Source organism: Thermobia domestica, chromosome 16 (genome assembly GCF_964235325.1).
Source record: "Thermobia domestica chromosome 16, izTheDome1.hap1.1, whole genome shotgun sequence".
Classification (NCBI taxonomy): Eukaryota; Metazoa; Arthropoda; class Insecta; order Zygentoma; family Lepismatidae; genus Thermobia; species Thermobia domestica.
The window spans coordinates 152,246,533-152,259,961 of record NC_137469.1 but is presented as its reverse complement, the minus strand read 5'-3'; the positions used below and the strand labels follow the sequence as shown (position 1 = coordinate 152,259,961).

At 34.1% G+C, this 13,429-nt stretch overlaps 1 protein-coding gene across 2 annotated transcripts in view; it reads right to left on the bottom strand.

The window, feature by feature from the left end:
- LOC145673474 (nardilysin-like) overlaps positions 1 to 13,429 on the bottom strand; it is a 276,674-nt gene that overhangs the window by 227,389 nt on the left and 35,856 nt on the right. For both annotated transcript variants that reach the window (XM_081743202.1, XM_081743203.1), the window contains exon 3: positions 3,957 to 4,063. In XM_081743202.1, coding sequence (XP_081599328.1) covers positions 3,957 to 4,063 — 107 coding nt within the window. The remainder of the gene's footprint in view (positions 1 to 3,956; positions 4,064 to 13,429) is intronic.

Genomic DNA, 13,429 nt, shown 5'->3' with positions numbered 1-13,429 from the left:
ACGTTACACTCAAATTCAAGTCAATCCAAAGATGGAGTGGCGGCCTTAGTGTCAAATATTCAGCCTGTTACGCTACATCTTGGGGCAATTTGACTTATACTTACGGTCGATCACAGCTTATACACGCGCCTGTTATTAGGGTTGTCGAAATATTGCGAGGACTGTGTGTATGTAATTTCTTTAGTTTTTTTCGAAAACCAGTGCCATAGTGCAAAGAGTTCTTAAAGATAATAATTATTATAAACTTGCTGCGAACTATCACGAATTCAAAAACTTCTTTTAGAGGCTAGCATTTGTTGTTATGTTATGTGAATTCATTAATACCTATTTTTGTTTCTCCAAAGTACGACTGATGAAGGGAACCACACTGTTCTGAAATATTTCAAGACTAACATTTTGAAGACACAGCATAGATGATTAATAAACTTACTTACTAAAAGACGCACTCTTTATTACATACTGCCTACAACTTTTCCATTGTTTACGCTGTGTTCCGTATTTCCTATTCTTTCGCTTCTATTTCATATGTTAATCTGCAAGGCAGTGAAGACATCTTCGTTTCATTCCACATGTCTGTAAACGTCAAAGTATTTATTTTACAATTTGAAAAATATACAAGGTATTGGAAAATAATGTTACAACGTTTGTAACGTGATTGTACAGACAAATCAAGGACAATGTGTCATGTGAAAAGATGTCGAAAGCGGCACGGTTGGCGAGTGAAAGTGTCCGAAAATCACAGCACATTATGTTTAAAGCTCAATAACGCAACATAGAACAAAGATAACAAAGGAAATCTTAGCTGAAAAATACAATAATGCAGCAACTGAGGATCAGTTTTAAGTGCACATGAGGCTCTCAAAGAAAGTAGGAATCTCTAGTGGAAAATACAGGAAATTAAAGACTCTGTTCCACATAATGTTGAGATCCGAATGTAGTCCAGTAAAACATTGACGACGAACGTCCACATGCTCACTATTGCAGTACGAGGAATAAAATAAAATAATTGTCCCATGTCCCACTATAGCAGGAACACTGTCCCAAATAATAATAATAATAATAATAATAATAATAATAATAATAATAATAATAATAATAATAATAAAACGAATATCGTTGAATACTTTGCAACATGAACAAAAGTAAAGCAATGGCCACATGTCAGGTGGTACATGGGAGCTTACCAAAAATATATATATATATATAATCTTTAAAGGAATAAAGGAGAACATGGAGAAAATCCACACTATGGCAGGTAGCAATTCCAGGCACAGAACTTCTGGAAGGGATTTCCCTGAGAAGCGTACAAACCCTGCACATAGAAATTGACGGCATGTGGTGCAGTGATCGCCAAAATCTGCATTAGCAACTTGCACTAGAGGACACTATGTGATGCTATTTAAGTCCTTACAAACATTGGTACACTCAAAGATGCTGTTGAAAATATCCGCCATTGACCTGAAAGCGAAGATTACATCAGTGAAGCATCGATAGTCTGATACGCGCATATCCTTCTGCCATATTTTAATTGTCCCAGCAGCGGCAATTACACGCACAACGAGATCATCAGCACTTTACACGGGGTTTTCATACACAAACCTTTTTATTTCTTTCCACACCAGAAAATTTAGCAGAATGAGGTCGGGCGGGCGAGGTGACCACAGACGAGGTCAACCCCTGCGAATCCAACGATCACCGAAATTATCGTTGAGTACGACCCTGGCTCCCCGTTTGAAATGCGCGGGGACATCGTCGTATTGAAACGAAATACGTGCTGTCTATCTTTTAATGGAACGTTTCTCAAAAGCTCAGGTAATATGTCCTGCAGAAACACTCGATAAGTCACGTCACACGAAGTAGGGGGCAAAAAGTAAGGACCTATCATGTAGTTATCTACTATGCTCACTGCAAACTTATATTGATGCTGGAGCATAATAATTGCAGTATAATTAATAGTACCTTTATGTAATTAATAGTAAGAGTATGTGTTCTTAACACTGCAGATTATCCCTGATTTTCATTAACCGGGTCTTCATTTTGTATCTTTCTTACTGCTTCCTATGATCTGTTGGAATTTAATACGATATGATACCACAATATGTAACTGATAATGGCAATGTAGCGAGGAGTTCCCAAGTTGGTGTATCCATGCTATAACATCTTCCGTTACTATGTTCAATAAACTTGAGTGCATCGCTAGGTTGTTGGAAAATAAATTGTAACGATGAAACGAGAAGTCAAAGGTTTTGTTAAAGGCAGAAGATACTTATTAGTATTACATAAACATTAGAAGTTGGTCAGTATGCTATTGATTTGTGATTGTATTCTGGTTCACTTGCAGTTATAATAATTATTTGAAGTATAAATTTTATGCGCTATCCATGCTTATGGTGACAGTCTAGATCTTGTGTCTGTTTCATATTTTATAGAGAATTATTGCTATATAGCCTATATGAACTGAATTATGTAGTTATATATATTTTGAAATACTTAACAGCTTTGTACGGTACGGTTCTGGTATCGAACTTAGATAAAATACGCTGAGAGTAATAAGATGTGGATATTATGGACTGCACGAAATAATAGAAATCAGTTAGAAGCACAAGAGAGACTACTATACAATGAGTATCGTCAAGTAATTCATACAAATTGGAGTTCGAAAATATTAAAAGATATACCCATGAGTTTTATGAACAAAAGCTGTCTCCTCAAAATATCATAGTTTTGTAAAGTTTTCGGAAAGGGTATAATCGTTGCTTTGGAGAAAAAGATATTACAGATACGTGTTCATTCATCTGGGATATATCATAGATGGCACCTGTTTACACGTCAAACTCTACACTGTACACATTGAAGAGATTAAGTAACTAACTTACTCTATGGCCTATGAAACCCGGAGGTTCAATGCCGCGTTTACAAAAGCTCTCCACTGACTTCTATCCTTAGAAGATATATCTTTATATATATATATATAACGTGACGTAACGGTTGCAACAAGAACGACACGAGCTGTTTGTGTTAGGGTACGACGATTATTACTCAAAGTAAGTCAGTGAAATGGGGAGGATTAATAAGGGAGAATTAAATCAAAAAGCATTTAAGACTTTTCAACTGAAAAAGAATTCTTGAAAGCATACGATGATCTGGACGATACTGGTAACCCAGAAGCATGGAAAGCTGAAGCCAGTGCTTGGGAATCTATTATTGGCGTCGGTAATGTGATGGGAGATGAAGTTAGATCTTGGAGGATAAATACTTTCTAAGAGCCTTGGAGCATGTTGGAATGTTAAAAAGAATTGATCTTTCTGATACATATGAAGCTAATAATGACAATGTGAAAGGGTTCCCTACTTTGAGATGATATAATGTTACGATGTTATTCTATTTAATGAAATGACAGATACTGTGGGAAAAAAAGTTTCATGAAAATTTTTAGAAATTTACGCAAGTAATCGTGGAACTTTTAAGTTAGAAAGGCAAATGTTCACCTTTCCCAGAATCAATTTCAATCCTAAATTATAGAAATTAAATCTTTAACCCTGAAAGAAAATACATACAAATATTTAGTGAAATCGTTTTTGTTTTTTTTTTTTTTGTTTTTTTTTTTTTTTTTAATAAAAAAGAAATCATAGAACATACGCGTACAGTATTACGAATATGAGGAAAATTTACGATGACCTCTGTTTACCACTGATGATTTCAATTCCGAGGAAAATGTTTCACTCAAACGCCTTAAAGAGAATGGAAGTTTCATAAATCCAAACAATTTTTAAGAGTTTTATTGTGGAACAGATCAACAAAATATCATATGGTAAAAAACACGTTTCAACTAGTCACCTGGTACAATACAGGAATTTTGATCACGTTTGTAATCGTATGTTTTTGTAAATTCAGGTAGTAGAATTAAAATATCCCTTTATAATTGTCATGTTTTCAAACATTGAGCTAATAGTTACCAGTTTTTCTTCTTTATTTTCAGAATTTCTTCTTTGGCGCTTTTCACCACTTGCTTGTGAACCCTCTACACTGGTATCGTCACCTGAGTCTGATTCTTCCGTACTACCTGGAAAGAAAAATAATAAAGATTTGTTACATCGAGTAAATTGGAACATAAACATACACAGGAAGTACTTACACGGATTCCAGAGCATTCACATAAAACACTAATATAATCAACTGTCAAGCTTTTCTCATATAATTCTTACATGATAAAAAAGAAGGAACAAACGTACGAATACAAACAGGCAAATCGTTGCATTAAGATCCATGTTGAATAACATGATGAAAAGAAAAAATTAAACGAAGAGCGAGGGCTATATCTAGACGACTATTAGAAGACACTTTAAAAGAGAACGAGTTACATCTACAGTACTTTTAAATTTGCACATTGGCAACATTGCTTGAAGACGTTTGTTTTGGTTTAAGTGCTCTTCAATATTTAAGTATATCAGGTGGATTTTTAATTTGTAGAATAGTTTAATAATGAGGAATCAAGTATCAATGTTTGACAAGTAAGACTAAGCAGCCGTATGCTTAAACGTGGAGTAATAGATCGGATATGTCAAAAAAAAAAAAAGTCAGTGGTGCCGTTCTGTAAACAAAGGTCACCTTTATGTTATTTATATTAATAATTTTTCATACTAATTGTGTGAGAATGTAAAACATTTTACAAAATAGAGTTTAGACAACTGTAGGCCCAGAGGTATATACTATGGTGAAACCGGTTTTGGTGCAATTTGCGTAAAACTAAATTAGCTCGTCAGTCGCCATTAGTAAGTATTGCAAATTAGCTGCACTAAGAGCTGCAACCTCGCCTTCTCAAAAAATCAGAACAGTGGTACCAGTATGTTAAAAAAAAATACTGTTGCAATACAATTCTGTGAAAAGGTTCGTTCAGTGTAAATACTTTAAAATGCAATCATAAATGTTATTGCTCTGTGTGTGGGAATCAGGTGGGGAAAAGTGAAGGTGGATTAATTATAAATGTAAATGTAATGATATAACCGTCAGCAGGTTATATAAGTAATTTTGTGGACACTATGAATGTTTTGTCAAGAAACAAATCATTTTTCAATTTATATTTTATTTTTGCGACGCAAATAATTTCTTTTCTTCGGTGGGAATTGCAAGTAATTCAATTTCTTTCGCATGGATCAAGAACAAGTCTTTCATCATTCACTCATACATATATGTAAAACGTTGTTTTGCCGTGAGATTTTAGTGCTTAACACGGACCACATTCATTATCTGAACTACATATATGATAATTTGTACTTCTCTTACTTGGAGCCTCAGTGTTTCTTCATTACTCATTAATATGCAAAGACTTCGTTTTATAGTTATTTTGAGCTAAATTAAGTGCTTTCTTCAATTGTTTATAGAAATACTGTGGTAGGCGAGAGCCGACCAGCTGCAAGCTAGCCAGACCGTCAACAAACAATGTCGTTCAGCTAGTTCTATCTAGAAGTTTTCATGCTCGAACGACTCACAGGTGCCAATCTTATCGTTCAGCTAGTTTTATCTAGAAGTTCTCACAGTCAACTATCGTTATCTTTCTGTACATTGTGGCCAGTGAACTGTGAATTAACGCAAATTCTTTCCACATTTAATTTGCATATCCATACAGGCGGCTTAACATAATCACATTTTAAAATGAACTACCAACATTGACCAGTTGGTCAACTGAACTCACAACCAGAATACCTAAACTCTAGTTTTTCTCCGCGTATCAAGATAGCGAACACGTTTAAGTCGCTACAAAATTAAGTAAAGGGGCTGACTGTCTCATAGCCGATCAAGGACTGGTATCACGGCTAGTCTCCACTTAGTGAAGTCCCGGGTCCACAGACCCTGTGCGTATAAGTAGAAACGGGTCCTCCGATGTCCTAATTCTACATAGTGCGACTGTCTACATTTATCCTGCTGGATATGAATTCCCCTCGCAGCAGCTAGGAACTTACGTCGTGGGATTAGTTCAGTGTTACCCCCACAGTGCTAATCCTCCATGTGTATCAGTTAATGGTGTGAGAAAAGTGTTTGTAATGAACCCCCAAATATATTTCATCCAGATAGATATGTAATACAAAAGTAAAGGGCTATTATCTCGCGAAATGTGAAGTGAGATTTTGTGTGTGGAAATCAGGGTTTGAAAAAGCCCAACCCACGTGGACCCATATGGGTTTTTTCGGGTTTAATTGGGTGTTCTCGGGTTTAATCGGGTTTTTTCGAAATATTTCAATGTCTTTGGGGTAAAAGTGTTAAAATGTGATTTATATTTCAAGACTGTCATTGTCCCAACTTGCAACAATTTTCTACTTACTGCTGTTTTGAAAAAAATAGCCGCCATTTTGAAATTTTATATTCGATCGCCGAGAAAATCTATACAGCAAATTTAGCATATCTCATGCTTCCACCGTCAAAATTTCAACTTAAAAGACTGAAAATAGCGCTTTGTAGCCGTATTTTACGTTGGTATGCCGCCAAAATCTATAAAGGAAATTTAGTGTGTCTCGTACTTGTATTATGAAAATTTTAACTTAAAAGGCCGAAAGTTGTATCCCTGTAGTGTGTGTGGTAGAGGCAGACAAACGAGTTGAGTTGATTTTGTGTTTAACGTCCCTTTCAGCAGCGAGGCTATATGAGACGGGACCTACTGATTAACGTGGAATCCAAACTACATGAGCTCCCTCCGGGAAGCAAACCCGGGTCCCACGCCGAAGACGCGTACACTAACCGCATAGCCATGAAGGAGATCGGCAGACAAACGAACAAAGGTAGATCAAGTCATACAAAAGCCTGACTGACGTTCGCCAAGTATGAATACCAAAAGGGATCTATTAATTTAAAACAAAGGTAAAATTCATGTTGTATGAAATAAATAAATGTTTTAAAATGTCTTATATGAAATTAACATCTTCCAGCGTAAATAAACCTGCCATATTTTCTCCATGAGAATACGGGACACCTCAGATCTCCCTCTTCCTCAACTTTCCAACACAATGCAATGAACTATTGTTTGGTTATGAACAAAAGTATAATAGGCCGCGGTGGCTCAGTGGTAGAGCGTTCACCTCTAGTGCATGGGGTTCCTAGTTCGATCCCAGCTCGCGCCAAGTGAGCTTTGTGGTGGACAAACATCTTGTGCGTGGGTTTTCTCGGGATTCTCACGTTTCATCCCACTTTCTTCATTCCGTTATTTCATTCATTTCTCATCACCACCGTCACCTCGAGCATAGCAGACATAACCGTGAGACTAAAACTAAAAGATTTTATTTTATTTTATTTTAATTTTTTTTCAATAATATAATAGGCGAAAGTTCAGTAAGCAGCAGCTGCTTTTCTCTGTTCGTACCCTGCAATTAATTGTATTGACTGAAGATGCCTAAAAACTTAAGATGTGCTATAAAAATGCTTTACAGGAAAACAATATGCAAATTATTTAAATCAGTGGTACAATCTACTTTCAATATTTTTCGCGCGTTTAGCAATATTTATTTACATCGCTGTATTTGCCAAAATTACGTTCGTCAGTTTAATCTGATGAAAAGCTGATTTTTCTCCTTGTGTCGCGTGTAATTGTCAGGACTAGATTTACATTTTTCTAAGACCTGGAGCAAAGCACAATTCTGTGCCCCTAGCCTCTGAAAAAGATTATAATTCTTGTTAACTTATCTAATGTGTTGCTGAAGAAAAGGTTTGTCATCTTCCCTGTGTTTGTAAGTGTAGAAACACTCAAAGCTATCTTATATATATATATATATATATATATATATATATATATATATATATATATATATATATATATATATGTGTGTGTTCCGGAGAGTATCCGAGTTTCCATCAAGTGTAATGGAAAAAGTAGCATTGCAAATTTCGCTCGCTATCAAGTCAAACAGAGTGGTGTTATAACTTCCTCGAAACTGTTACATGCAACAGCGTACTGTTCATTCACTAATTACAGGATTCCCAGCCAATGTCAGAATTTTTTGTTTGTCACTTTTCGAATAAGCTGATATTGATAGCAGAAGTGGAACGGAGTTAAAATACGGAACATTTCCCTGTTCCGACTAAATTTACTGGGACGCGGGACTCGGTTCCAAAAACGGGACATTCCCGTTTTTTACGGGACGTATGGCAGGCTTAGGCGTAAAATAAATAGTTTTATTGTTGAAGTATTCATTTCCGATCCTTCTGCGTTTAATTCGGGAATTTCCCGAGCACTTCTTTCACGGCGTGTACATCAAACCTTCCATTAGTACGGAAATTTGAACTCAGCACTTGAAATAGTAAGCGTTACATAGTCTTCGGAACCCCGAGCATTAAGCTTCTTAAATTTGACAAGAATTTTTACGCTATTGCTGGTGTTGATTCTACAGAATACTTATTTGAAGAGTAGCAACAAATGACTGAATTAAACTGTTATTGTTGGAAAACCAAATTTTAGTTGAAGAACCTTGTGTTTTACATCAAAGGTAAGAAATAATACTAATAGTTTTACTGATGTATTTACATATGTACTATTAGTACCGGCACCTATGATCTTAAACCCGTCAAACGTATGAGTGACAATGTCCCTCGGTGTCGCCAAGTCGACGAGCATAGGCCTACTATTCACGGAAAATATTTTCTAAAGTACAAAATTACTTATTTTCCTTCAAATAGGCTATAAGCATAATCCATACATTAATTTATTCTATAACTATCTCAAGCTATATATATATATATATTTTTTTTTTTAATTCCTTTAGTGCATTCAGAACTTTATAAAGGTCTTATGTTGAATGTTGTTGGATACCTTAAAGTGAAATTCTCTAACTCGCCCAAGGAAAGTCTAAAATCTGATAAAAACCACTTACAATGTGATCACCTTAGTTGTATCATTAATATACTAACATATAGGTCAAAAACCCAGGTGGGTTTTAAAGTGGGTTTTTTCAGGTGGGTCCAACCCGAAAAAAACCACCGTTTTTTTTCGGGCTGGGCCCAGTTGGGCAAACCCTGGTGGAAATAGTCAAGTGTCTCTACCCATATTAGTGTTTAGTGTTGTGATTCACTTTCTTCTCTCTATATATATATTTCATAGTACATTTAATAAATAAGCATAGTATTATTTTATTTAATGTGTTTTCGTTGCATGTGTGAATGATATTTTTGTGTCGTGATCTGAGCGATCATCAGGATGTCCGTAGGGATTTCAAAACGAGACATTCAAACCTGTTGGTGCTTAATGCTCTTATCATTGTTGAGACTGGAGGGCGATCCGGAAAAAGTTCTGTAATCCCTTTTTGGAAATATTGTTTGATGTCTTAACCAGGTAAGTTCAGGTCTCCTGAAAGTACTCGTTGGTGTGACAGCAAGGGGGCAGATGCGGAAAGCGGTTACGATTGGTTTCATTATTGAAATATCGAAAGGAGAATATGGTAAATTGCTCAAAGACTCTCATGATCGACGGAGTTGTGGCCGGGAGGACTGCGATATGAGACATAGCTTGAAAAACCAGTCTCTTCAAGTCAAAGAACAGTTGGATGCAATAAGGAAAGAGTTATCAGATAACTTCTGTGAACTATCTAAAAACTACAGCAAACTGGAAATGAAATTCGACTCAGGCGTTAAAGAAAATGAAGATATACGAAAGGCAGTGGAATTCGAAGATGCTGTCTTTGAAGATACTCGGAAGGATATAAAAGAATTGAAGAAAGGAATCAATGAGCGTTCAAATAACAGTGCAGGCAAGAAAGAACTAGAAGAGTTTAACCAATATCAAAGAAGGATCTTCCTTGACATTCATAGTGTCCCAGAAGACGGTGAAAATTTTTATACGACCATAATCAATCTTGGCAAAGTATTGGAGGTAACAAGGATTTAAGATATAGTGCATTGTATCCAACTCGAAAAGAAGAATGAGAAAAGCCTATTACTGTATATTTTGTTAACAGATGGAAAAAACAAGCAGTGCTAACAGCGAGGAAATTAGAACCAAACTTAACAAGTGCAGATATCGGCATCAAGAAGGCCCGAAGAAGATATATATATATATATATATATATATATATATATATATATATATATATATATATTAATGAACATCTTACAGCGTACAACGAAACTCTATACAAGAAGGCAAGGGACCTCCGACTAGAAGTTAAATACAAGGACTGTAAAGTGTACGTAAGACAGCATGAAAATTCGCCAACAGTGTGGATAAAGGATGATGATGATATAAAAAGTTCCGCAAATGAAAATCATGTTACGGTATTTTATGGATTGCAATTTAGATAATGATACTTCCACATCTCGATAAACGTAAGCGAATGCACTTTTAATAGCGTAACCAGTTCAGCTTAAATTCAAAAAGTAAGAATTTTTCTATATTATATATCAACGCGAGAAGTACAAGGAACAAATGGGATGAAATTGAATTGTTGTTGTTAATACCCAAAATTGATGTTACCGTTATTGTCAAAACATAGCTATATTCTGGAGAAAATTATTACTGTAATATTCTTGCTGCTCAAGTCCGTTAATTAATTACATTAGTAGGCATTAGTAATCCACACAAAAGTAATATTGAAAACCTTTTGGGAGACCTTGAAGAAATAGCTCATTACTTTAGTAACAGTACAATGTACATATTAGATGATTTCAACGTTGATACATCAAAACAAAAAGAGAACGAAACTATACATTATAATTTGTTTAATAATTCAAATGGTTTATATCAGGCTAATGTAAAATACCCAACAAGGGTTACTAATATAAGTGAATTTTTACTTGACGATATCATTATTAACAAACTGGAAAATGAGGTATAAGTTAATAATATAGCAATAGATCTTAGCGATTATAATATCCTAATTATGGACACTAGCTTAACTCAGGTTCAGTCTTCAGCGACTAAGCTTGAGGTTCAAAATAGTTGTGCTAAAATTGAATAAAAAAAAAAAAAAAAGAAAGAAAGAAAGAAAGAAATTAGCTAACTTTTGATGGAGAAAACATTGACAAATGCTATAATCAATTTATTTCCTAGTTAAATGTTGGAATTCAAAAAGCTATAATTAATTGCACAAATATAGTTAAAACTCGTAAGTATTATAAACCTAGTTGGCTGGCTGAACATTTATTATCGCTAATACGTAGAAGAGATAAATATTTTATTCTAATTAAAAAATATCCTGGAAATAATTTCATACGTGAAGAGTTTAAGAACGTGAGAAATTTAGTTATGAAAGAGAAACGAAACCTATAAAATGCATTCTATCATGAACGAATTATGAATAATATAAATGACCCTCGAAAATTTTGGTTAGTAGTTAATGAAATTTTAATAAATACAATCCAATACCAAGTTGACCCAAGATGTACCTAACGTACTTAATAAATATTTTACAAATGTAGGACTGGAGTTGGTATCTCAAATCTCTAAAGTACAAGGTCAAGGATATGGGCATCAAAGCAGAATTAATTCGTTTTATTTCGAGACTGTGACTGCTGATGAAGTTTTACCTGTTATTAGATGAAAAAGAATACAATAAAAGATCATCTTACCAATGATTTTTTAAAAAGTGTAATAGTTCATTAAAGTACTATTTAGTTTATTTCATTAATCTTTCTTTTAAGCTTGATTCATTTCCAACATTGTATAAAATAACAAAAGTTGTGCCGTTTTTCAAGGGGTGATAAATTACAACCAGGTAACTACAGACCTATTTCCATCCTTAACTATCTGACAAAAATAATAGAAAAGTGTGTATACAATAAGGTAATTAGGTATCTGGAATTAGGAACTTCTTTTACAAACACCAATATGAATTCAGGAAAAAATGCAGTATATTAAATACAACTGTTGATTTAGTAATTGAAGTAGCATAAGCTTTAAACAACAATAAACTAGCAGCAGGGTTATTCATTGACTTAAAAATGGCCTTCGATACTATTGACCATGCAATCTTGCTTTAAAATAAAAAAACTTGGAGTAAGAGGAGTGGCCTTGAAATGATTTAAAAGCTACCTAAACAACAGAACACAATATGTATATGTTAATGGCCAAGAGAGCACTGCATTACTCTTCAAGGTGTGCCACAAGGATCAGTTTTAGGTACACTGTTATTTTTGATTTATATAAATGACATAAAAGGGTTAAACCTCAAACGTAAAGTTGCTTTATTTGCAGATGACAAAACAATACTTTATATTGAAACCCTGTCCAAGAACTACTGTGTAATATAAAATACGATTTAAACATTTTAAACAACTGGCTTTGTGAAAACAAACTGGTATTAAATCCCTCCAAAATAGTGTTTCTAGTGTTTCATAAGCACTCATTTAAAACACACATCCCTGGCAAACGACACGGAAATTAATTGATAATACTCAGAGCAAGTACTGTAACATTCTTAGGTCTGGTACTGGATGAAAATATGAACGGGATAAACATATCTTAATGCAAGCACAGAAGATATCACCAGTTAAGGGAGTTCTTAGTCACTTACGTAATATCTTACCAAACTCAAGCATTAGAACAGTATACTATTCATTCATACAATCGCACCTATCTTACTTATTGGTAATCTGGCAGAATGGTAGGCGACCAGATATAAAGAAATTAGCAATTCTTTAAAAGGAAATAACAAAGTCAATGTATGAATTACCTCCCAAATATTCCAGCAAAAGCTTGTATATGAGCTCAGGAATATTACCATTACATTTAATTACAAAAGTTCAAACTAGTATTTTAATATACAAAATTATAAATTTACATTAATCTGAAGCTTAAAAAAATAACAATATTCATGACAATACAAGATGTAGAGATGCATTACACATTAGAAGAATGGACCCAATTAGTTGTGGCACAAAAAGTGTTAAATACAGTCAACTCAAAACGTATAACGATCTTCCAGATACACTTAAAAATTATTGTAGTGAGTACATATTTAAGAAACAGGTGACACAGCATTAGTGGGAGCAACAGAAAGCTGATTGTGACTAGCAGCTATATGATATTTTCTTAATTTTGTTCTTAATGTAAACTACATATATAACGCGTAAGTATATAAGTTCCTGTTTATGTATTTCATATATTTCTATTCTCGTTAATATCTGATGCAACATGCTAAATTTCTATTATTGTTTCGTGTATTATCTGTGTATATGGAAAAAATATCCTGTTTATTTTCAAATTCAATATCCTACACAATATACTAAATATCTATTAATTACTGTTCTAAATTTTTTCTGTGCATATGCAAAATATCCTATTCATGTTTCTCCTACTATCTACGTTATGTAGCCAATTATTCTGTGTTTTATTATTAGTGTATCTGTTTGCTCAGTGCATTGATGAATATTTAGTGAAAATTATTTTTTTCCTGTTCTTATATATATATATATATATATATATATATATATATATATATATATATATATATAA